This window comes from Protomyctophum bolini, assembly GCF_963924005.1.
Source record: "Protomyctophum bolini genome assembly, chromosome: 22".
NCBI lineage: Eukaryota > Metazoa > Chordata > Actinopteri > Myctophiformes > Myctophidae > Protomyctophum > Protomyctophum bolini.
Genome location: NC_137883.1, coordinates 27306710 through 27334342, shown reverse-complemented (window position 1 = coordinate 27334342; position 27633 = coordinate 27306710). Strand labels below are relative to the sequence as shown.

Sequence of the window (27633 nt, the reverse complement as noted above, 5' to 3'; positions counted from 1 at the left end):
TGGTATTTCTATCTCTGGGACCCCCAATTTATATTGTACAATCGTTGTAATGGACTTGTTACACTCAAGAGTTACAGACCCATAAGGGTCCATTTGGTTCCAAACTATCATTTAGCTGGGAACCCCCTGGACCTCCCTCAAGGACCCTTGGGGGTCCCCGGACCGCACTTTGGGAACCACTGCCTTAATGCGATGGATTATAAATTGAGCAAGAGAGAGAGAGAGAGAGAGAGAGAGGGAGGAGTTGTTCTGTATATACAGTGATGGATAGAGTGAAAGCAATAACAACACTAATAATAATACAGGGCACAAGTATGAAAGTGTGAGGAAATTAAACGGCGAGTGACGTGATCTTGTGTGAAAGCTTCCTGCTTTTGTGTTTTCGGGAGGAGCTTCCTGGTTCCCATCATGCATTGTTGTGAGACAGTCACTTATTCCCCTGGGACCAATCGGTGACATGAGGTCACCCCCACTCTCACCATCCTGAGGTTTCCCATGCATGCTTTCCAAGAGGAGAGTGTGAGAAGATATTCTTACTATTATATTATTGTTGTAAAGGCAGCACACTGACTGCCCCTTTTGTTAGGGGCACTATCCCCTCCCCTCCCACAGCGAAGTCTATTAATGTTTGTCTAGAGCACTTTAAACAAACAGTACCATGGCATCAGGAGTGTGATTTCTGAGGGGTGCTATAGCCCCTTCCTATACCCAGCTTTGTGTGTCTGTGTGTACCATGGAAATGATTTCATTGGTTGAGCACGGAATGTGATGTAGATGATGATGTATGATAAGAGCGCCCCTCACTTCACACGAGTGTGATTTCACACTGAGGACAGTGGTTCTCTGTTGAGAAGAGTTGGCCCTGGTGTCGGGTAGGACAGTGGTTCGCCGTACCGACTTCAAATTTGACACGCGTGGACCACGCGGCCATGAGTCGGTCGGATACACGGTTGTCCAGAACCGCCACAAAAGGCTCTTGATGATTGCCATGGCAACCGCACACCTGCCATTTGATCACTTAGCCAGTCCACTTTTTCAGTCAGTTTGCACTCTTCAGACATAGGCAGACAGACAGATACAGAGATCTCCATACTGTATATGGGCACAAAAGGGACACATCATTCCCAATTTCGGCCGATGGCCAACAGGCACGTGGCCTAGTGCAGTAAAACTCACAGATTATATCTTTAAATTCAGGCTTGCTGAACTATTATCCTTGTGTGGTTTCCCCCCTTCACCTCTGACACTAAATGCTTTGGGATGCATTCCAGTTTGTTCCCTTTTCAGGAGGCACAAAGGATGATCTATGGTCGTTTAAAACGCTTTTGCTTCAAGGATGAAGAACTGCTGCAGTTTGTTTTGTGATAACCACGCCGTGGTCACTTTGTGTTCATTTGTAACTCTTGAGAGTATACAAATGCAACCAAATGGACCCATACACGAATACATTAATCATGATCACCAGCAACACATTTTCTGGACATGACAGGACATTGCACGCATTTGTAACAGACATACAGTACATGAAACAATAGCAGGGCAGGACCTATGCATTTGTACCAGCTTTACAAAACAATACTAGCCATCAAAGAGTGCTCTTTACTGTGGAAAGAAATTTGGTGATTTTACACTCTAGCCTACTTCACTTTACCCATTTATACTTACCGCAACATTACGTGCTGCAATGCGCCTGCAATGCTGCAATGGGATAACACACTGCCGATGGAGGCAACCATGCAAGGCATCAGCAGCAGTTAGGACCAGGAGTTAATAGAAGTTCAATGTCTAGCTCCGGAGCGTTGCTGGAAAACACCACAAGCGGAATAGGACTGTGCCATGATGCCAATAAATCATCCTTTCAAGCTGATGGTCAAGATAGGGACCCAGCAGAGGTCTGCACATTCTTCACCTGAAGTCTTATTTATAAGATAGACGAAATTCGACTGTTCAGGACAAGTAAGGTCGGGCTGAATCATGTCTTGACAGTTCCATTAAGAATGCCAAGATAGAAATAGAACAGTCCTCAGGAAAGATATGAAGCGTAAACGAGGGGGTGTTTGTGTTTATGTAAGATCAGGCTGTGTGGGTGGACATTTTATTACCGAAATCCAAGCCCATTTTAGTCGGAACAGTCCATTGTTAATTTAAATCGGACTGGATTATGATCGGTGTTTTAACACCAATGCCGTAAAGAAATTCCAAAGGGTTTATGCTTCTACTCAAACCGTCATTGACCATTAGACCAATCCAAAATCACTAAAAGTCCCCTAAGTTAACATTCTATTATTTTTTTGCACACACGGAAGGTTCAGAAATCAGAACAAAAGGAGATTGGTTTCACGGTGCAGTCGTAGATAAAGCCTGGGGTTGTTTAAATCGTTGTTTTTATCAGCTGTCGACAAACTTGTACTTGTACAAACAGAACCATGGAATAATATTCATATTGTAAAGGCCATCAAGTCCAGAAATGACTATTTTACCAAAATACACGACATCTTAACAATGAGTTCAGTGAATGTAGAGATAATAGCAAGCCCACAATGAATGTCCCAATGAGGTCTTCCTCAGCACTGAGAAAGACCTATTAGATTGATATCCGTCCGTTGTCTAGAGAGGTGAGAGGTAAATACTAAATGATATGTTGGCCATTTCCTCACTTTCATGACATTGTTGAGCAGTGCACCTTCCGCCTTGTATTTAATCTGGAGTTTTGCGGGCCTTCTGCTTTGCAGCCATTTCTCTAGTTCAGTGATTATAGAAACACTTAGAAATTAAGTCAATTCAGGGATAAAGAAAGCAAAGACAGATTTCGGCAATGAAAAGATAGAGAGAATTAGAACAACCCACAGGAATTATGGAAGCTGTTGAAACAGCTTAGGTACAGTAACAGACTTTAGACTAAGACACCCAAGCTGAACCTACATATACTGTAGTAGTGTAGTATGTGCAATCAATATGCAGGCACAGTTATATATCTGAGACATTGGAGGTCGGGCTGCTGCTTGGGAATCGGAAGACCCCCAGTTTCATTAGGCCTTTGAGCAAGACCCTGAACCCCCATCTGCTCCCGGTGAGCAGGTTGGTGTCTTGCATGGTTTCCTCCTCTGTCTGGGTTTGGATAAAGGTGCTATTTAATATTGCACTATGTTTTTTCAAATGTCAGCTTTTGTCCCCACACGTCTCAATATTTGCCATTGACAATGAAAGCAGAAATTAGGTCTGCCAAATATGACGTAAATGTAACCAACCAATCACATAAATTCAGTTGTTCATGAGATGTATGATGATGTATAATGATAAGAGTGCCCCTCACTTCACACGGGTGTGATTTATTTTATAACTATTAGCCAACACTGCCAAATGTCCTAGTCGGTCAGGGTGCTATGGAGAAAGATATGATTGTAGTCTTTTTATCGAAGTGTCTGACAAAGTTGCACTGTGCTGAAAATAGCTCAAAGCCCTGAACAGTCCAACAGGTCATGATAACATCCCCACCAGCTGAAGTCATCACTCTTTGCATAACCTATATACAGTAGCTAATCTGTCCATTCATTGAACAAGGTCATTTCCCCCATGAATTCAAATTGGTGCGAGTAGCGTAGCTCCCTTTTTACAAAAAGGACCTAGTAAAAACTCCTGTGTCTCTATTCTGTGTTCAGTATCAAATGTAACAGAAAGGGTTATATACAATCTGTTTTAAGAGATCACACTAGGAAAGAAGTACATATACTGTATATTTCTTACTTTTATATTTCATAATATGAACACCTCAGTGATGCAGTCATGACGACAAAATAAAAAAGCACGATAAAAAGCAGAGAAGACAGAACAAAAACCAAGGCAAACAGTAGCCGGTCGTACAGTAAATGCAAGTACAACGGCTTCAATTTCAGCGTAGCATGCTGCAACTGTCCAGGAAGAGAAAATACTGTAGTTTCTACTTTATATTACCTTGGAAACCCCAGTGGTGATGTCATTGGTATGTAGGTTTCTGAGAGACAAAGTGACTAGACAGGAATCTTTTAATGAGCATTAGTGAGAGGACTTGTGTGCAGTAAAATAAAAACAATTAAATAATATATTAGGAGCTAAATGTACTTACAGCAGTAAAGTACTGGCTTGGTCCCTCTGACTGATATAACTATCTTTAGATCATTATCACTATTGTATAAGCGGCATGTATATGTTGTGGCTACTGAAGGTGGAGCTTACTTTATACACAGTTAGCTAGTTTATTTCAGTGCTTCCCAGCCTAGTTGTCACAGCCATCCCACATTAAAGCTGCTGCATGAAAGAGACCCGTTTAGCCCGCTGGCTATAGCTTATCATTAATGCTAGAATAACAGAAGCTGTGCTCCAGCTCGGATAGCGTGGCGGTTCGAGGTAAGTCCGGGACAACATTGGTCTGCGGTCAGAACAGCGCTGCACTGATTGAATGCTCACAGTACAGTACAGGGGACACACAGTTGTGATTGTGAATCAACTCATTCAGCCTGTGGCTGAATAGACCTGTTGTGCTTTTGGTATGTAAGTGAATAAGGTTACAAAATGCACAACGCATTAACACATTACACTGTGTTTTTCAATTAAACTTAAATGATAATTACTCTGCTGATGTCCGCTGGGAGCGATGCCCGCTGGGAGCGATGCCCACTGGGAACGATGCCCGCTATGGGAACGATGCCCGTTGGAAACGATGCCCGCTATGGGAATGATGCGAATTGGGTGCCCACTAGGAACGAAGAGGGCCACAAACTCAACAATCTTGCTGCACTTGCTACAGTCACCATTCAGGTTGTCATCTTTAGGCGCCGTTCACACCTGAAAGACAGCTGTCTCCTCGGTGTTCCCTGGCTGTCTCCTGCCATCCTCCCCCCCCCATGGAACAAGGTTGTCTCGTCAAACCATGTGACTCCCATTGAAAATGCATTGCGAGCCGTGCGACACACAGAAGAGACAGGAGACACCGAGGCGACTCCAATGTCACAGAGGAGCTCCAATGTCTACAGACTTAGAGTGGTGGCATTGTGGCATACTAGAGGCTCTCGATCTAAGGCCACCTGTCTCTGTTGCAGTGTGAGCCGCTGACCGTGTGTTTCCTGTGCTGGCCAGGTTGTGGTGTTGTTGTAGTTCCGTGTTGTTGTTTCTCTGAATGTCGAGTGTCCGTACTGTATATTCTTGGGCCAGGGCATCACGGAGAGGGAAACCAGAGAGCTGGATTAGGGTCGGTGACGTATCGCGGCTGCGGAACACGGGCGGCGCTTGCTCCTGTTTATTGTGTGTCACGGTCTATGTATGACTTGCCGAACTGAACTCTCTCTCACACTCACGACCAGCTCAAATGTATATACTGTAGATAAGTATGAAATCAGCAGCTTATTAGATTTAGCTTTCTGACCTAGTAATGGGCATTAAACACTAACATCCGTATTCCGAGGATAACATTCAGCAAAAAAATAGCAAAGCCATAAGCTCACAACATGTCACAACGCAACACAACACATTGAGACACACTATGAGCTTGTACAGTAGATCAGGAGCAGTATTATTGGTATACAGTAGGTGGTTAGCCTCCTTTTATCCAGGTGTGGATTAAGGTCACCATACTTTGTCAAGTCACACGTTGAGCTGAAGCATAAAATAGGCTTGCATTTCTCAGTAGGACAATATTAAATAAACAGGGAAGAGAAAAGAAAAGTAGGAACAGTCATATGAGAGAGATTTATGCCCCGTCAGCTATAAAGCCTGAGGTATATACTTCACCGTACGAAAATAGCATATCATTGCAGTATATCTTAAGCATTACACAAGGGAACCCAGGTGTAGCCTTTGTTTGTGCACACGTGTACATTTGTTTCAGGCCTATATAGACATCCCGTTTTCCCTACATAGTCAAGGTAATTTACTTGGCAGAATTGAACAGGTTTTCAGAAAGAGTATACATTTACAAAATGTACGTTTATATATTATTGTTGTACGTAAAAAGCAGATCTACAAGCTCAGAACTGAGCTCGACAAAAAGGGTGTGGCATCTATATTTACACACCATCCCAGAATAACCTGTAACCCAGGCAACCACAGACTTTCCACTACCCACTACAGATAGGGCAGCAATACGCTATCTTCTGAATGTGTGTGTGTGTGTGTGTGTGTGTGTGTGTGTGTGTGTGTGTGTGTGTGTGTGTGATGTGTAGATTGATGTAGGTTTGTGTTTTCACTTAGACAGACAGACAGACTTAGGCCTCGTACACACATGTCGGACGAACATGCTCTGTTCCGTGTTTCATGGCCGCCTCAATGCTTTTCCGATGGAAGTCACGTGTTTTGACCAAACACTCGTGTTTGATTGCCCCCCCTCCCCCCATCAAACACGTTTGGTCAAACCACGTGACTTCCATTGGAAAAGCATTGAGGCGGCCATGAAACACAGAAGGAACAAGAACGTTAGTCCGTTATGTGTGTACGAGGCCCGAGAGAGCAGAGCAGTGGTGATTTGAGAGAGACATCCTATCATTAAATACATGGACAGGCTGCGTAAACAGTCAAAAGGTCCGGTCCGTTCCGCTGACCTGCGGCCACACTGAGCTATTCTAGATGACTGACTGCTGCTCCACACTACATCACTGTGTGTTATTCTATACGGACGTGGCCACTGGTGGTGGCGCTGCAATTTGCTACAAAAGTTGACTGAAGCATGCTGTAAAAAGACACAGAAATAAGTCATAGCAGCAGCAGTAAAGATATGGGTGTGCGTGCGTGCGTGCGTGCGTGTGCATTCACTATAAACACGTGTCATTTTGGATACCTATAAATTTGGCCGATCCACCGCAGACTGCCAGTTCTCTGTAGGTGAAAACTATAAACATTACCTTTGTTGACACCAAAACCCAGATGAGAATTCATGATAAGTTAAAGCCAGTGCAAAACAACACAAGCGCTTTAGACAGAGTGACAGAGTGATGAAGAGGACCAGCCACTGTTGTGTAACTTAGCTCCGTGTATTATTGTGTTGCGATGGTTTGGTGGAGGTAGTTCAATCCATCCATATCCATTTTGGGTTTTTTGCATTTATTTGTTATTTAATTGTCCCGATCACTTATGCCACATCACAATAGAACAATATCCAAAATCACAGATAATATCCAGTGTAAAATCATGATATGGATATAATATTGATACTAGCGATCGGCCCCGTTTTACGATCCTGTGATCAACCCTAGTTATTATTACACTGATGTATGGCTTCATAGCGTGTGTGCCGATCAGCGCGTTGATGTCTCGGTACCGTTTGGCCCAGTAGGGATGTCCCGATCACGTTTTGTTTTGCTCCCGATCCGATTCTGTTCGTTTGATTTTGAGTATCTGCCGATACCGAATTTTTTTTCCCGAGCCGATATTTATATTTTTACACTCATGCCCAGTGTTGGGACGTAACGTAACGTAAATAACGCGTTACAGTAACGCCGTTACGTTCGGCAGTAACGGTTGCTGTAACGCGTTATTTTTTAAAATTCAGTAACTTGTTACAGTTACTATATGGTGCGTTATTCCGTTACTCTTCCGTTATTTTTCATGTAGTCTCGATCGGGGGAGAATGAGAAGAACTGTCATGCTTGCCTTGCGGGAGAGAAGGGGGAGGAGGAGGAGTGTGTGTGCGTTTGTGTGTGTGTGTGTGTGTGTGTGTGTGTGTGTGTGTGTGTGTGTGTGTGTGTGTGTGTGTGTGTGTGTGTGTGTGTGTGTGTGTGTGTGTGTGTGTGTGTGTGTGTGTGTGTGTGTGTGTGTGTGTGTGTACTACACGTGGTGATGCGCAAGTTTGTTTACTCTGACTAGTGTCATGGCGGCGCCCATATCGCAAATGGCTATATTCCTCCTTATTTCCTTCAGCTGCTCCAATCCAGCACAAAGTACAGTCAAAGTAAGTTGTTGAGTCCCAGCAAATTACGATGATCCCATTCCCACCGGCTATACCACCGTGTGTTTGTTTATGTCGGTCGCGCTTGTGTGTGTGTGTGTGTGTGTGTGTGTGTGTGTGTGTGTGTGTGTCGTGTGCGCCGTGTAGGCTATGCACATCATGCGAGCGAGCGAGAGAAAAAGAGAGAGCGAGAGAGAGAGAGAGAGAGAGAGAGAGACACTGAAAGAGGCTGCGCGCGTGTGTGTGTGTGTGTGTGTGTGTGTGTGTGTGTGTGTGTGTGTGTGTGAGACAGTGACAGTGTGCGTAGCCTAGCTACTTTTGAGCGAGAGACGGACAGATACTGAAAGAGACTTTGCGCGTGTGTTTGATTATCAAATATTAATTCTGGTTTTGGTCTTACTTTGTTTATAAATCCAGACTCAAATTAGTATTGCCACCACCACCAATAAGAGCAGCTATAGCTATCTCAGCCTATCTATCTGCACAGTATACAACGTTCACTGGAGCAGTGGAACTGGAACCCTCATGTTGTTGGTTGTAGCCTACTTGTATTTAGTTGTTTGCTATAAATATGTATTGATAGGCCTACATAGCATCATCAAAATCACCACCAGTCCCCCCTGCTATTGGTATATTATTATCACTGTACTGAACTGAAGGCATGAATGAATGGCCTGGAAGTGGGAGCCCGTTTTTCTTTTTGAGTGGTGCAACCACTATTATAGACAACTATGTGTGTCCCTGGTTGGCTGGCTGTGTCCCTGGGTCTGAGCACGGAAATAGCATATTTTCTCCACCAAGTGTTTTGGATGCGGGGCGGCTCGCCGGAATCGGCACCGGCGAGCCGAGCCGAAAAGTAACGAAAAAGTTACTTTTCGAAGTAACGCTTTACTTTTTGGTTTAAGTAACAGTAAAGTAACTAAGTTACTTTTGAAATGATGTAACTAGTAACTGTAACTAGTTACTTTTTAAAAGTAACGGTCCCAACACTGCTCATGCCAGTGACATCATAATAGTACAATTATCCAAAATCACAGACAATATCCAGTCTAATGTCTTGGTATGGATATAGTATTGATACCAGGGATGTCCCGATCACTCTCTCTCTCTCTCTCTCCCCCTCCACCTTTCTCTTGTAGATCGACAACATATAAATAGGGCTACAGAGAGAGAGGCAGTTCATTGATCTTGGTAAAAGAAAATTGGCTGGAACAGAACTTTGAGTGTGATGATGGAATAACAATAATATTACAATAAGCATTTCTAATGGTGCTCTTCTTGTGTGAACCCGTTTCAAGAGCATGCACTCTATTCTCTACACTGGACATGAACAAATTATAGTATTATTCAGAACAAGTGCTATATTATTAAACACCTTGAATTGACCACAATGTGCCAGAGACGGTCTCCTTTTGAAGGTTTATTTTAGCAAGGCGTCTAACGGAGACTAGAATGCAGAGAAACAGAGAGACATTTGAGAGTTTCATGCAATACAATAACTCTTGTCAACCACTAGGTGTCCTTGCAGACCATACAGGTCTCTACAGTGTCAACAGTAGCTGTAGAGCACTGGTAGACCAACTCCTGTGTGTGTGTGTGTGTGTGTGTGTGTGTGTGTGTGTGTGTGTGTGTGTGTGTGTGTGTGTGTGTGTGTGTGTGTGTGTGTGTGTGTGTGTGTGCGTGTGCGTGTGTGTGCGTGTATGGTATGTATACACTCAATCCAGATTTGATTTACAATCTCAACACGCGGCTGTTTTTATGTGTGTCATACTGTATATAGCCACACCTGTTTTAAACGGAGAGTTTGTACTTCTGCCCTCTGGGAGAAGGTACAAAGAACCAAAGTGGAAGTACATCAGGTTTAAAGAATCGTTTGTACCAGCGTCAAATAAGATGTTGAACGAGACTCTGAAACAGCAGTGACTGTGAGCGCTTGGTTAGAGTAACCAGTGCCACACTATGTGTGCACTTGTGTAACGTTGTGTGTTCCAGGGGTAGCCTGAGCTAATGTGTTAGGTTTCTGGTCTAGAGGGGCGGGTCGCGGCAGAGATTTGCGCATGCCCTGATTGGATCTCACCGATCTGTCAGTCACCTCCAGCCCCTCCTCTCCCCCCAGTGCAGCGCTATGTCACATCATTTGGAGTGACGCCCACCCCGGAAGGGTTGACTTCCACTTGTAGACCAGAGCGGCCAATTCGTTCCTCCAGGCTTAGATTTTTTGCCCCGACAAAAATGAAAGCCTGGTACCGAGGCTACAGCAGGGGTGAAAGCCCAAGACAAACTTCCCTTGTGGACAATAAAGTAGACCTTGAACCTTGAGGGAAAATAGGGAAAACTCTAACCCCAACCTCTAGTCTAAACCTAACCTATAAATGCTTAATCACAACCTGGATCTTGTTCCAATTGTAAAGCTATCTCTAAAAATCGTTTTTGTTTATAACAACCATTTATCCAATGATGAACAGGAAAATGATCCTCACAATCAAATTCTTGTACTTGCACGCACGCACGCACGCACACACACAGACACACCACGTCTGCTTTTCCCATATGAGGCGTAACCATAGCACCGCGGCCTGCGGTTCATCGTCAGGGCGTGACAATGACATCACAGTCTACAGATAATGACTCTGCCAGACAGGAAGTAGAGAGATGCTGAACAGGAAGTAGAGCAGAAGGAGGGACATAATGAGGTCATTGCCCTCAACAGACGCAGACTTAAGCAGTAAGCACACACTGTGTGTGTGTGTGTGTGTGTGTGTGTGTGTGTGTGTGTGTGTGTGTGTGTGTGTGTGTGTGTGTGTGTGTGTGCGCGCGCGCGTGCGTGTGTGTGTGTGTATGTGTGTGTCACTTTTGTGCCGCTAAATCAGTATAAATCCCTGATTGGCTACGCTAACCCGACCTGTAGGCTTAACTGATTGGCCGCTTGTGCCACATAGCCTATCATAAATCAAATGGAACGACTTGCATCATTCTCGATACGCGAGGCCCCAAAGTACTACAATAGTACTAGTATTAGTACCAGTGTAGAATGGTGGTGCCGTACTAGTAATGAATCATCATCATCGCATCATTTGGCTTCGATCGGATGATGCTAGATTGAATATTGCATAATGATAGTACACTCCCTACACAGAAAAAACATGACCTTTTCTTTTATTTCTTTGGTGTTGTTCACCAGAGGGCGCCAGAGACTTGAATACCAGCTATGATTCTGTGACAAAGATAATCAATAAGGAAAGTGTGTTTTGTAGTTCAGAACTCCGTGCTGCTAATGATCTCCTCTTCCTGGCTGGCTTACTGTACAATAATACTAGGTACAGTATGTTAGTATGTAGCCTATTAGATCAATGCTGTATGTTGCTCACCATACCTTATGCTGGTGAATAGCAGAGATAAGACTAACTATTCTGTATATCTAACTGTATTATGTAATTGTAATTATTTTTACAAAGGGGTGCTCGTCATACTGTACATGATCATACATCACATTCCGTGCTCAGCCAATCAAATCATCTCAAATTTGGTACACAAACTCGCAAAGTTGGGCATAGTAATAATCAATAATAATAATTTAAAAATCACACCCGTGTGAAGTGAGGGGCGCTCTTATCATCATACATCATCTCATTCCGGCCAATCACATCCTATGTCCAGCTTTTAATGTTACACGATGATGTAAAACTGGTTTGTGTTAACCCATTTTGGGCGGGAACCCCTTTTGGTGTTAGCATTATGTTATGCTTTAGCTATTGAAAAATAGCAGACCTACAAGCTCATAGCTTGTAGGTCGAAGAACGACTGACAGAAACATAGCTTTTTCAGAAAACTGTCAGGATGGACAAAGTTTGTGTTTACACTCACACTAAAAGCTGGACATAGGAGTGGCTAGCGTCCCTCAAAAAAGAAAGCAAAAAACTATTTAACTCTTAAGGGTAAAGGTCTATCTTCTCAGAGATAATGTGAATGTCACTTGTGAAAGTCTGTTACTTGTCTGTCAATGTCACTTGTCTAGTAACCTAGCAACCTACTTACACAATGGAGGAGTTAGCTGAACTGTATTCTCTGAAGTTTACATTGAAACAAAACAGACGGGTTGACGGCCTCGTATTTGTGAATAGGTTCTTTGATCTCATTGTTTAAACGGAGGATTATTATTATTATTTTTAAATGTAGCATTGTTTCTGCAATGCCAGTGTCAATGTCACTTGTTTAGGTGAGTTAATTGTCAAGGAACCAGCGTAAATACAAGGCCCCTATATGACAATAGCCTGCTGACTATATGCTGATAACATCCACTTCAAAATGGGCAGAAGTCTTACGATGGCTATCAGACGTGTTGCTATATTTGCTTCATTCTTGCTAAGAAGACAATAGTTGTATTAAAGTATCTGACAGGGTCACAGACAGTGGGCCCTGGTCCAGAAAAGGTTGAGAACCACTGGTCCTAAACAACATGATATCTTAATAGCATTCTTTGCGGATAACATAACACATGTATAGTATTAGTAAGATGAACATACTGTATATTCTGCAGAGTATAACTAGCATCCGTCAAAAAATACAAGTAAGTTAGCGTTTGGGTATATGCACAATTGGAGACTTATACATGGGTAGAACTTTTGCCTCATTTGCTCAACTGCAGGAAAAGTATAGACTCCCTAGGAGTGACTTTTTTAGGTTTCTACAGGTTAGGAACTATATCCGTAACTTTTCTCCCACTTTTGAGAGAGATACACCTTCATCCCTAGATAGGTTCCTTCTTAATAATACAGTACCAGACGTAAGGGTGTCACATCTTTATGAATCACTTCAAGTGGCAAATCTACCTACTACATCAGCTATTAAGCTGGCATGGGAAAATGAGCTGGGGACTTCAATCTCAGACGAGCTCCTTGAAGAAATTAATGCGTGCTCTATCAATTCCAGACATTGCCTTTGTCTGTTTGCCAGTTTCGTGTCATACATAGACTCCATTATTCAAAATTAAAATTACATAACATATACCCAGATATTTCTTCGCATTGTGACAAATGTAATACAATAGATGCAAATCTTCTTCATAGCTTCGCCCTTTGCCCTCGGATACAAAGATATTGGATTAAGATATTTGAGACGCTCTCTGATATTTTGAGTATTCATATTGACCCCGATCCTGTACTAATAATTCTCGGTTTGTCAGACTCCATGCCTATGTTGACGAAAGCACAGAAACAACTCTTCTCATATGGTCTGATTACAGCGAAAAAACTAATTCTGACACACTGGAAGAAGGAAGAGGCTCCTGCATTTAAGCACTGGTTAAATGAAATGACTAGTACACTTCATCTTGAGAGAATAAGGTATTTCTTTCCTGAGAAACAGGGAGAAACAGTTTGATAAGATTTGGCTGCCCCTTGTCCATTACCTGAGTAGAAACGATTAATAGACAGGATACCATTGATATGGTTGACTGTACGCCATTTTCTTTTCAGATGTTTTCCACGAGATTTCTATCATCTTATTATATAGTATGCAATGTCACTGAGCAGTATGGGTGGGAGGGTTAAGGGATTTCTTTATCTTTTTTGTCTTTATCTTTTCTTTCATTTTGTTTCATAAAAAAGTATTTCATATTATAATGTTTGTAATAATTTATCTGTTCAATAAAAACATATTTGACAAAAAAAATACAAGTAAGTTAATAAGGAGTGGTATGGGAAGATGGTTAGTGTATGAGTTCTAGGGAGTGAGATTTTAGATTAATAAGGAGTGCTAGGTGTGAGATAATAGGAGTGCACGCGGACACTTATCAGACACGGCAAAAGTCTGACATGGGCGAATCACCCGTTGCTCGCGACATGCGTTGGACCGCATGCGGTTAGTTAGGTTATGGTTTGGGGTTAAGGTGTCGGAACTAATGATTGTTAGCATGTCGGAACTTATGCGGTAGAGTCTGGAGAGGTGGGTTTTCAGACCTCATCCTTGATGAGCACCACCTGTGACACTAAGGTGATGGAGGCTGTGATCCAATCAGAACAGGGTGTTCAGCGATCTGTCTGCAGCACCGTGGGAAGGTCTCCGTCTGCCACTGTTGATCTTCATGGAACCTCAGGCACACACGCGCACAAGAATGAACTGAACGCGCACATGTTCAGTGCACACAAATATACACGCGCAGCCACGCACGCACACACACATTCCATGTGTCCCAGAGGAGTGTGTTCAGAGGTATTGTGAGTTCTGGCACTCAGTGAGGAAGCTCCTCCTCCCTGACGGGCCGGGCTTCCTAGTATTGTTGTCACATCCCTGTGTGTGTGTGTGTGTGTGTGTGTGTGTGTGTGTCGTGTGTGTGTGTGTGTGTGTGTGTGTGTATCTCATGTCAGATGCATGTGATGTGTGTGAGTGTGGGCTGTTGTGCAGGTGCATAGTTACAGTACATTTTTTGTCGTTGAAATCATACTTGCAGTATACTGTACAGTATGCAGCCTCACGTAGGCAGCAGACAGTCTGAGATCTCTGCCTATACTGACATGTCTGAGATCTCTGCCTATACTGACATGTCTGAGATCTCTGCCTATACTGACATGTCTGAGATCTCTGCCTATACTGACATGTCTGAGATCTCTGCCTATACTGACATGTCTGAGATCTCTGCCTATACTGACATGTCTGGGGACATATTAGAAAGGTAGTTCCAGTGGGAATGGCCTCTAACAAACCTACGCCCCTGCACTGCTTTGGAAAAAAAGAATTTGATTGTGAGGATCATTTTCTGCACCAATCTGAAGGACCACCCTAAAGTATACAGTATATAAACTAAAGGCTAGATGGCTCAAGGCGGAGTCTCCGACGTAGTTCACCGGCGGCCATCTTGCTGCCGTCCTACAGTGCAGTACGTTCTGTGGTAGCCATGGTGATCAGCTCGAACAAAAATAAACTACTCGCTCAACATTTGACGGATTTACAAGCGGTTTGGTTTGTTACAAACGTTATCAACATTTCTATGATTCAGGATGGTTATCTGCTTAATGTTGTTTTTTATATGAACGTCATAGTAAATAATATGAGTATGCGGACGTCTCTGACGTTTATAACAAACCAAACCGTTTGAAAATCGGTTGAGAATTGTGCAAGTTATGGTTATTTAAAAAGTACATGCCCCAGTTATGACTGCAGTTTTTACGGCATGGCTCCAAGTCCCAGCAAAAGTAAGTACTGCAGCTCGAGAGGCACTGGGCCTTACAGTAGTAATCTAATCTCATCTCATCCCATATCTCATTTAATATCTGATTTCATTGCATCTCTAGTCAAATCTAATCCAGTGGTTCTCAACCTCTTCTGGATCATTCGAAAAATTATTTGCGGCCCACCATCTGTCCACTTAACACGGGTGTCATCTCTAATCTCACCTATTCTCATTTCATCTCATTTGACCCTCCTCTTGTTTTGTCTTATCTTTCTTCCAGGCTCGAGTCAGAGATTGTTACGCTGGAGAGTGAAGAGTCCCAGATCTCTGCTAAGGAGCAGGTTCTACGGGAACGTCTGCGAGAGACGGAGCGCTCTATAGAAGACCTACAGAAGGTACAAACCATCTAGTGGTGTCACCATCCATAGGTTTGGTTTGGTTTGGTTTCCATGTTCCCATAAAACCCATAGTCTGAATGGCATAAAACCCATAGTCTGAACGCCGCAGCGTGAAGCCATGAGCTGAGGCAGAGGCTGCCACTAAGCCAATGGGAGACTTACCCATAAAACCCATAGTCTGAACGGCATAAAACCCATAGTCTGAACGGCACAGCGTGAACCTGTGAGCTGAGGCTGCGGCACACACACTGATTATAGATAGTTAGTTCAGCTTTCTGCACCTGGCCGTGACTGAGTCATTCTTGTTCCTTTATCGTTTCCTCAATATTGTTTTTTAATAAATTACAAATATAAAAACATACAACATAATAAAAATGCATTCTGATTTTCTTTCACTCCCAAGGATAATACTTTTGTATACATTTCATTTTGTCATCATAATGTATGAATTTAATGTGAATTGAATGAATGCGGTGATAATCCACTAGGTAGCAGCATGGTGACACTGTTTCTCTTCTGTCTCCTACAGAGTCTGATGATTACAGGTGGAGGTAAGACCTCCCACTCACTCAGCAGTACTAGTTACTGTGCACCTGTTATTCTTAGGTCGTCTATTTTCTCTGAAAGTTTGCCCCACAATAATATAGGGACACCCTTGGGTTCATTTTGGTTAACTCGGTGTTGTGTTCGAGCGGTTGTAGTGCATGCCTGTTGTCGTGTTTGCATTGTTTGTGTTCATTGTCAAGGGAAGCAGGCGCTCTGGTGGCGCGGTGGTAATGTACTGTTTGTAGCTGCCCACCAACACTGAGTCTGGGGGTTGGAATACACCTCGGTGCGTCCGGCTTTGTCCAGCATTTATCTATACCAGTGGTTCTCAAGCAGTGGTCCGACCGGGACCACCAGTTGTCCTCGAGGGGATTCCAGGTGGTCCCCAGCTATAAATGGAGAGTTTGTAACCAAACTTTGTAAATATAGATCTTTAACTCTTGAGAGCATAAAATGAGACCAAAAGGACCCTTACGGCTCCATTTGGTTTAATTTCCGCTCTTAAGAGTTAAATTACTGTTAAACATCTTGTGTTACTTACCGGTAATTTGAAAGAAGTCTACACAATTAGAGAATGTAGAAGAATTGTTATTTTTGCTCAACAAAATGAGTTCTGGGTCTGAGAGGCTAAATGTCATCATCAATGGCGGTCCAGCTCAAATGACCTCGTTATGAAAAGGGTTGAAAACCACTGATCTATACAACTGGCGAGTGTTTTCGGGGGAAGGGAAAGTGGGACCGGGGGACGGGGGTGTGATAATTGTCACCGCGTGTCATCCTGTGGGCTGGCCCGGCTGGGGCGCCACCTGTCAGCAGGGAGTGTAGGGCGGGAGGAGTAGGACGAATCCTCCCGGTGGGGGCTGGCAGGTTGAGTCACTGTGATGTGTGTGTGTGTGTGTGTGTGGGGAGGATATAATTGGCATAAAGCTTCAATTGGGGAGGGGGAAAAAAGCGGTAAAAAGCTAAACAAATAAAAAATGGAGGATATGATTATTGCTGTCCGCTGAGCTGGTTTCCAGATCTGGGTTTGTGTGGATAATAGACTCGCTGAGGCAGGAGGACACAGGCCAGGGTTTGCATCCAAAAACTGCAAATTGCACATGCGCAAGAGCACGCACATGCGCGTGCCCACACACACACACACACACACACACACACAAGGTCATGACTCTGCAGCCTGTACTGATCCCCTCTATTCACCAGAAATACAGCTCCAAACGCTTTGTTCTTGCTAAATCACACACACACACACACACACACACACACACACACACACACTTCTGCTGCATAAGCACTGCTAGTAGGGGGGTTTAGGGACAAGTGAGGGGACAGAAAAAGAGTGTGTGTGTGTGTGTGTGTGTGTGTGTGGGGGGGGGGGGGGGGGGGGTGGGGTGTCACGCAGAGGTGTGGCCACTGAGTCTATGGGTGTGCTCTGTGTGTGTGTGTGTGTGTGTGTGTGTGTGTGTGTGTGCGTGCATGCTCAGTTTGTGTGTGTGTGCACCACTGCCTGTGTATTTCACGTGCTTTTGTTAGGGTATGAGCCATGTGTGTGTGTGTGTGTGTGTGTGTGTGTGTGTGTGTGTGTGTGTGTGTGTGTGTGTGTGTGGACTGACGGTCATTTCCCCTCCTGTGCTGCTGGTCAGTGGATGCTGGCGGCCGCATGTCCCACACACACCCAGACCACCCAGTCCTAAGCAGTCAGCCCCAGGTCAGCGGACCAGCCTCTGGGGAGCACGCCACACCAAGACCCGGACCACCCTCTGGGGAAAACGCCACATCACGACCTGGTAAGAAGGGTGTGTGGGGGGGTGGGGGGTGTGTGTGTATGGGCAGAGGATGGGGGGCGGGGGGGGAGGAGGAGGATGGTTTTGGGTTACAGCCAAGATAGATTATATAGACCGGTATTACAGAGATACAGTACACACACACACACACACACACACACACACTCGCACTCACACATAGACAGACATGGAGAGATAGGCACATGTGTGCACACATGTGCGAGCACACATGTACTGCAGGCATGGATGCTCGAACAACGCACACACACACACACACACACACACACACACACACAAGCTCTAGTTGTTGTAGTAGCAGCAAATAGCATTGCATTAGTGGCAGAAGTAATAGAATGTAGATATTAGAAGTAGTAATAATAGTAGTAGTAGTATTATCAATCGTAGAATAGTAGATTTGATATCTGTTAGTATTTGTAGTTGTACTGTTAGTATTGTCATAGATATATGGATAGATATAATTAGAAGTAGAAGTAGGTATTGTTTGGACAGTAAACAGGAAGGGTATTACTGGACATCCTGTGCTTAGCCATTGTTTAGCTTACATAGTGTAAATCGTTCAATGACTTTATCAAATTATTATTATTATTATTATTATTTAGCTGAGTTAGACTGACATTTTGGGTCGTTCACACATTTCACATCTAAAGATGAAAGGGCAGACTGCATACCTTTTAAATTGTTTGCTTTTTAAAAAACAGCCAATTGCAGTACTATTAATATTACATTTAAACTTAAAACTCGTATTCATGGGTAATCATACCACCTCAATTTGGACACCGCTCTCAAATTACATTACGCTGTTTAGTGTTTACATGTACTGTAACTGTTTTTTTCTTTTTGTATACACAATCAATCTTTTATCTTTTTAAATGCACTCAAAATAAGAAGTTGTGTCTTTGGGGTGTCGCGGAGTTCCAGTGGCCATGTGGACCGTCTCCACTCCACACAGCAGCCCAAAGGCTCTACTGTATGAATTATGCATATGGTATTTTAAATGAGCTAGATCAGTAGATTAGTTTACCTACCGGTAACTTTTTTTTTTTGTAATTACATTTTTTCCACAATTTTGCAGTGACACATTATTTGCTTTTTAGACATATGATTATATGATTTGCGCGTGCGAGCATGTGTGCGTGTGTGTGTGTGTGTGTGTGTGTATTTAGAGTAGGATCAGCAAAAATATCTCTGTTTTCCTTAACATAAACAGACACATGCAACACACACACACACACACACACACACACACACACACACCAAACATACAGTAGGGGGACGAAGAATTTGTGGAAAACAGTTTGGTATCATTATTTATATCATAGTTGACACCAGTCAACAGTTGAGAAATGGTGCCAGGCACAGTAAGTTAGTTGTCAAGCAGAAAACTACTAAATGGTTTATTCCTTGAGTGTTCATGTTTAAAATAAAATCATATTTTGTCTGTTTGCTACAGTCTGATGTAACAACATTGTGCCCTTCTGTGATTCATAACTCTTCTTCCTCCTCCTCAGATGGATAAACATTGTTTCATTCAGTGCAGTCTTATGTGACAACCCCCACCCACCTGGTGTTATAAATTAACCGGTTAAAATAAATGGGACAAATATTATGATATATAATATAATGAATTCAAGTGATTGTGCACAATGTTCTGATAAGATCCAAGTCAGACATTCCACTAAAACAAAAACTACCGCTTAATGGAAATGATTCTGGATAATAATTATATCACTGTTTCCGAAAAGGCAGGATCCTTTATGGGTCTGACTGTAACTCTCAGATATAACACGGAAGATTTTTATACCGTAAATTGGGGCCCAGAGATGAAAAAAGGAGGTATCAAATGGAGGCCCCCCAAAAAAGATTAACGGTTGAGAATCACTGTTTTGTGCGTGTGACGTGTGCTGTGTCCCCCATCCTCACTGTGACGTGTGCTGTGTCCCCCATCCTCACTGTGACGTGTGCTGTGTCCCCCATCCTCTGCTTGTCCTTCCTTCATGTGACGTGTGCTGTGTCCCTCATCCTCTGCTTGTCCTTCCTGAACCCTGAACCTCCTCCTGACACACCTCCCTTCACTCCCCCCTTCACTTCCCCCCCCCCCCCCCCTCCGTAACAGCGATGTTTGCGATGGAGATCAACGTGCAGCAGGACCCGCGGACGGGAGAGCAGCGCATCCTGTCGGCCAACCGCGTGAACCCGCTGGACGCGGCCACGCGCGGCGTCAAGGTCTACGACGACGGCAAGAAGGTGGTGTACGAGGTGGTCGCCTCGGGCACCGTGGCCACCGCCGCCACGGAGAACGGCTGGAGCTCCGCCCAGGTCGACCAGCTGATCCAGCGGGCGGCCAACCCCGTCGGCGGTGGGAGGAGCCAGGTTACGGTGACGACCGCCCCGCCCCAGAAGCCGTACGTGTCGCCGCTGGACATCGACGACCTCTCCCCGCCCTCCTGCGCCCCGCCGTCTGTGCCGCACAGCCCGCCCGCCCCGCCGGTGAGCGTCCAGAGGGACCCCCAGCTGGGCATGATGCCCCCGTCCTCTGCCCCCGTCACCAGCCAGCCCCGCGCCGCCGCCGCGCCGGGCCCCGAGCTGGCCGGCCCGCCCCAGGCCAGCGCCGAGCGCCCGGTCACCATGGTGTTCCTGGGCTACCAGGACGTGGAGGACGCCAGCGAGAGCCGGCGGCTGCTGGGCTTCGACGGCGCCGTGAAGGCCGAGGTGGTCCTGATCGACGACGACGACGAGAAGTCTCTGCGGGAGAAGACGGTCACCGACCAGTCGCTGGTCGACGGCACGGCGGCCGACCTGGTGTCCGGGCGGCCGGCCACGTCGGACGCCGTCAGCACGGAACTGTCGTCGGACGCTCGCGAGCCCGACAGCGGCTCCTCGCCCCCCGCCATCCCCTCCGACAACCCGGCCACCGACCACCCGGCCCTCCTCCCGCCTGGCCTCACCGCCGCGACAGGTATAGACAAGAGGAAACGCTGTCAGTGCTGCGTCCTCATGTGACTCAATCTTCTTACCCACCAACCACCTCTTCCTCTCTTATCCTACTCTTTCTGGATGGTTACTAACAGAAGCACCCCCCACCTTCCCTCTTCCTCCTCCTTCTCCTCATCCTCACGCTCTTCTTCCTGGACTTGATTGGCTGGCGCGCACACACACACACACACACACACACACACACACACACACACACACACACGCACGCCACACACACACACACTCACTCACACAACACAGAGAAATATCAACATTACTCTTGTCTCTCCTCTCTTTCGTCTCTGGCTCAAAATGGAGGCATCACGAGTGAGTGCCACACAGTAAAATGCACTCTCACAGTCAAATTAACACTGAGGACTTTATTGTGTAACCAGAGTATTATATAAGCAGCTGTATTAAAGACCATCAATCACTACGTAACCTACAAGTAGGAGTTATAGGTACACAGTATGACTGTAAGGACAATCAGCATTAAATCACTTAAAGTCGTCACTGTTAATTTAACGCTGCGAGTGTGTTGAGTTAAATTAACACCATACTCATGTAATTGAGTAGCCCAGGGCAGAAAAAAAAGAGAGAATTATATATTATCCATACGCCTCCGACTGCAACATCTCTTAACACACACACACACACACACACACACACACAGATACATACATGGACACAAGGACACACACGCCCGCGCGCGCCCACACACACACACACACACACACACACACCACCCAGTCACATGGACTCTGTTGCCAGGGTGGAGAGGCCTTGTTTTCTTTATGTGCCTATTACTTCCACATCAATAGTCAAAATTGAATAGAGATGATTAGGATTGTTATTATTATTATTATTAGATGTACTTATTTCAGTTTGAAATGCTGTTCTGGATGTTTTTAAGGTTTCTTTCTTTTCTCTGTTCATTTGAATATTTTTTCTTTTTTTTTTTAAATTGAATGAACAGGCTTTTGAACGAATGACACATCTGTTGCCATAGGAGACTTTTTTCACACTACTTAGCAGTAATAGAACTTCTCTTTGTTCATCTCTCTCTCTCTCTCTCTATCTCTCTCTCTCTCTCTCTCTCTCTCTCTCTCTCTCTCTCTCTTTCTGGTGTATATTCTGTCTATCGGCTCCAGCTGTTCCACTGCTGAGGTCACTTCCTTCTATTATAGTTACACTTCCTAACTCAGCAGCCAACGAGATCTTTACAGAAAAACCTCGAACAACCAATGAGAATCTGCCCAGCTGTTTTAGAGACCATATAGGAACCACGGGAAGCTAACGGCAGCATTAGTACGTCCACATTGGAAACTGTGAAAAAACAAAGCCTTGGATTGATACCGACGACGCATTAGGGTTATGGCTGGTCTAGGACCAGCAGAGAACAAAGCCTGGATTGATACCGACGACGCATTAGGGTTATGGCTGGTCTAGGACCAGCAGAGATCTGTTAATCCATATTGGAAGGAAGTTTCAGTGGAAGGAATCGACTTAATCCGCATTTGTGAAACTGGCCATAGTCTTTTGAATAAACGTCATTAAAACTCTTAAGTGCCGTTCACACCAAGCACGATAACTATGTAGTTTAAAAAAATAAATCATTCTAACCGAAGTGGTCGTAAACAATATAGTTTGGACCACTTTCCGAGCATTTTCTATGAATGATATAAACCTTGACAGCCCATCAAAATCCATCAGAAGGACATCTGGGATGCAAGCGATCTCACTCACCCTATGAAAGCTGTGTTAATTACGGAGATAAGGCTACACATGCCATTACCTCAGGTAGGCTACTAGTACTATCTCGCCTCCTTGTAATTAATAATCAGAGATAGATCATCCATAGTTTTTCAGCACCACAGAAGGGGGATATCTCTCTACCTCTCTCCCTCTGCACAGCACGTTTACGGAACATTGTCGTTCATCGGTGTGGGCGCTCGCATTAATTATCGTTATAGCCATACAGTAGTTATCGCGCTTGGTGTGAACGGCCTTTTATCCAATCAAAGAGACAGAAACACTGCCAGCTGTGGCTATGGTTACGGGCCACGCCCCCTGGTTTACATCCTAGTGACACGCGGTGCTACGAGTCATGAGGTCTGGATTACCAGCATCAAATCATGTGTTAATATTCTGATACCTGTATCCATGCTGCATGACGATGGATACGAGACGATGTGTAGACACTTTAGCCGTTGTTTCTAGTCGATGACTTGCCTCGTCAATATGTCACATTGACTGCAGCTGAGAAGATGGTCGAACCACAAAGGCAGCAAAAATCCTTTAAAACACAAAATAAAGAGCAAAGAACAAAAAAAAGAATAAAAACCAACCAACCCCATATGTAGCATACATATTTCCTAATATGGGTTTCTGCACAGCGACACAATCGCACCTCTTGGATTGGTCAGTTTAAGAGTTGTAGACTGGCCACAAGCTGTACACGCTTTAATGTGATTGGCCGGTTTTTGTCAGTCAAGACCTTACTTTATTGGCCAATAGGGGGCCAGGGGTCTAGGGGTCCTGTATAGATAGATAATGAATGTAAATACACTATATTCTATTTAGTAATGATTTTATTTTCCACATCTATATTATAGCAAAGTAGAAATTATATTATGGACATTATTAGACATTGTTATGATGTCATTCTGATGCCATATATGATAACTGTATGACTGGGACTATTTTTCATTGGCTAACGTCAACGCTTTGCCGTGTGAAATCTCCCCATTAACCCTTTCCTCCTCTCCGTTACCCCCCCCCCCCCCCCACCACCACCACCTCCATCTTTGAACACTAATGTCTGTAAACTGAGGAGCCATAAAGAAATCACAATGAAGAATGAAAAGATTATAATTAAAGAGAGAGACTATCATAATGAAGATTTACAAAACAGAAGCCAGAGGATACAATAATGAAGATTTTATAAAACGTTGCAAAGAGGGGGAGAGTATATAGACAAACGTGGACCTTTTTATTGTGTTCAAAAAACGCAGCAGAATCTTCAAATTGAATGCAGCTTGTTCTCCTCAATGACTGCCCGGATTAATCATTTGCATGATTATTGGTTTAGATGATTGATCAGGTAGCATGGGGATGTGCATCATGGGTAGTGTAGTGTTCATGTGTGGCAAAGCACAACTTCCGACACGCAGCCTAAAAACTGTAGCTGCACACTGAGGTGCAAATGCAACAGTGGTTCTCCGAGTGGGGTCCAGGGACCCTCGAGGGCATTCCAAATGGACCCTTCACAGGTCCGTAACTCTGAGAGTGTACAGATGGAAGATGGTTCCATCTGTACACTCTCAGAGTTGTGGGGGTCCTTGAAAGAAAAAAGAAGAAAAAAAGTTTGGGAACCACTACAATACAATACAACACAGACAGTCACAATGACGGCCTCAACCCCAGGCTCAGACAGCAGCAGATGGGGTGTCGTGTACTGTACCTGTTTCCCTGTTCAAAGGGCCACTTCACCCCTTTTGCAACCACATCTTATTTTAACGATGTTTGGGAGACAAAGAAACACTTTCCTGGGTCAAAGTGTCTGTGATGTCATGGACACTGTCACACTGGTCTCACTGCTGGATTACTACTAATGACCATAATGCTTTGCTGGATATGGCTGCACTCATCCCACCTTGTGGAGAGGGGGGGGGGGGGGGGTCTGTCTTACTGAGACAACATGTAATCTAGGAAGGAAGTGAGACCAGTGTCCATGACATATCATCACTGGCACTTTGAAATACTAAAAATATCTAAAAACACATATTACACACATAAAGAAAATCCCAGGAAAGTGTTTCTTGTCTCCCAAACAAAATAAGATCTGGTTGCAAAAGGGGTGAAGTGGCCCTTCAAGGCAATGCGTGTATGTGTGTTTTATTTTGTACGTTTCAACACAAGGAGCTGTAGGCGACCAACAGACTTGTTGACCAGTGTTAACAGCCCCACTGCCATGCCTGCCCTTCAGAGGCTCTAGGTGTCTCTCTCTCTCTCTCTCCTTTCTGCCTGCCTACCCTCCCAGCTCTATGGATGATTAAAACAAAAAACAAAAAAAAACAGAGCCATTTTCTATTGTTCAACAACTCGCTGTGTTTTCTCTCTACCTTTTTATGATTATGAATGATAACTCACAGACTGTACTTTCAAACTCACCTGTCACACGCTCCCTCTCTCTCTCTCTCTCTCTCTCTGGTCAATAAAGCTGAGTTTCGACAGTGCCCCCTGCTGGCCGTCTCTTGCTTGTGATTCTTTCTCTCTGTCCTCTTTAACATTCCCCTACTTCTCGATTGGCTGCTTGGCGGTGAATCCCACACAGCTCGTCTCATTGCATCCATTCCTGACCCTCTGCCACTAACAAGACACTGCCGAGAACCTTCCTTCAGGCCTTCGGTCTCACCTTCTCTACAGTGAGTTCCAGCCAGGAGGTTTAATCCACTGACATTCTAGAATAGCAACTGGATCAGGAATGTTAACTTATCATCACCATTAACATCATTTGCATTATCCGTAGTTTTAACAGACGAATGGTGAAGAACAAACTGTCATTTATTTAACCACTCATTTTGTATGTCATGTGTTGTAAGAAAAAGAATAACCCTGCACACTCATCTGCCCCAATGTATTTTGGGTTTAACCTAATGAAGAGCCTTGGCTATAAATTACATTGGAGCAGAGTAGTGTTCGGGCTTATTATTTTTCTTATGTCACTTTCCAACCCAGCACCTCAACTAAGTGATGTGCATATTCTATTCGTTAGTAATGGTGTTGCACATTGAAAGTAGCAGCTCTACAAGCTCCCAATGTGTCACATAATGGTAGTGCACATTGAAAGTAGCAATTCAATTAAATTCAATCTTTATTTCAGACTCAGGGGAAAATACATCATAAATAAATAAAATAATAGAGAAATAAATATACAATAAAAAGAGTTCCACCATGTTCAGTTTTGAACATGCAAGTGTGCCAATGGTTCCACAGTCTATAGGAGAACCTGACGCATTTCTTCACAAAATGAACCGCTACGACAATTTACAATTTAGGCATTTAGCAGACGCTCTTGATCCAGCTCTTGATTACATTTAAGCAAAAACAAAGCATGTCATACATCACATAATAAAAAGTAGTTATCATGAATCGTGTATAAGCTAAGAACGTAACAGTGGAGTATCTATGTCAACTATACATACTATAATATATTATACAACATACATGTGTACTATAAAGTGCTATGACTACATGAAATGCAATTCTAGTGCTGTCTACATAACGAGATATAAGTCTGTCTAAAATGCTAGGCTAGGGCAAGTGCTACGGGCCATGTTGGAGTCTGAAGAGGTGGGTTTTCAGACTACGGCGGAAGATTGGGAGTGAGGCTGCAGTTCTGACTGTGATGGGAAGTGCATTCCATAGTTTTGGAGAGTTTGGGACGTGTGGAGCGTTGTCCCGGTGTTTTTAGTGAAGGTACCTCCAGCTTCCCTGTGTTGGCTGATCTGAGTGAGCGGGAGGGTTTGTAGGGTACGATCATACTTGTGAGATATGGGGGGCTATGCCTTTGGTTGCTTTGAATGCCAGCATCAGAGTTTTGTATTCTGTGCAGGCAGCGACCGGGAGCCAATGGAGGGAGCGGAGAAGGGGGGGAGACGTGTGAGAATTTTGGCTGGTTGAAGACCAAGCGAGCTGCGGCATTTTGGATCAGTTGGAGGGGCTTAAGTGCACATGCCGGTAGGCATACCGGTACATACGTGTACATAAGTGTAGGCCTATCATTATTAGTAGTATAGTCATTATCATAATTATATTTTAAATTCTTTATTGTAAATAACCCCTTGAGATCTCATCGTGGTCCACAGATTTCAAAATAGAGAATTCATACATTTTGACAAAATAGCCAATTTAATTTAACTGATAAAGAAAACAAAACACACAACAATAACAACATATCATTACTGTGAGCTAAGTTGAACTTGACCGGGGGAACGGTGGCACAGTCCGATAGTGCTGTCGCCTCACAGCTAGAAGGTCCTGGGTTCGATTCCCGCTGGGGGGCGTGTTCTCTCCTCCGTGTCATCAGTGCCCATACCCAAGGTGGGGTTGGCGAAAGGAGTCCAAGTGGCATGCCCCCACTGTCTCCTGCAGGACTAAGAGACAGTCAATGGGGATGATGGCTGATGAGATTACAGTAGTACAGTTATTACTATAAACTTTCAATGGATCCAGTGTAGAATGATGTCACACATGCTTGTTAAGACTTTTGATCATTGGTTATATATTTAGAAAACCCACAGACAGACATTACCTGCTCTCCCTGTTTTTATAGGCAGAAATCCAATTAAAAAGAAAACATCTTTGTGAGGTGCTGTGAGCTTGTAGATCGGCTATTTTAGCAACTTTTGCACGACACATGGTGAAGTCTGAGGAAAACTAAGCATACCTGTCTAGTATTTCTAAGACAATAGACAGCAGACACGCATGCATGAATGGTTAAAAAACACACAGGAAGTAGATATCAAATGGTACAGGAAGTAGTGATCAAAGATCCTCAGTATACCAAGATTAGCCAATCCCATGCCAGAAGAACCTTAATTAGTATCATTCATTGGAACTGTCAACTACAGTATGTCAATATGGCTGTGGAACAAGATCTATTTCTCAGTTGTTCATAGTACAAGGTTAATCATCACAGAACAGATTACATGTGTGTAATCTGTGTATTTACAGTATAGCCAACTGTGTGTAAGTGCAGGCACACACACACTGCAATATACCGCTTCTAAACATGATGTGCGCTGCTGGTTGACAATATTTCATCAG

The 27633-nt window shown here is 44.1% G+C and overlaps 1 protein-coding gene across 1 annotated transcript in view; it reads left to right on the top strand.

Annotated features, from left to right (window-relative positions):
• Window positions 1-27633, top strand: part of palm2akap2 (PALM2 and AKAP2 fusion) — a 117368-nt gene that overhangs the window by 41490 nt on the left and 48245 nt on the right. The window contains exons 5-8 of the mRNA XM_080756404.1: window positions 15361-15475; window positions 16008-16029; window positions 17668-17811; window positions 19943-20785. Of these exons, the coding sequence (XP_080612530.1) occupies window positions 15361-15475; window positions 16008-16029; window positions 17668-17811; window positions 19943-20785 (1124 nt within the window). The remainder of the gene's footprint in view (window positions 1-15360; window positions 15476-16007; window positions 16030-17667; window positions 17812-19942; window positions 20786-27633) is intronic.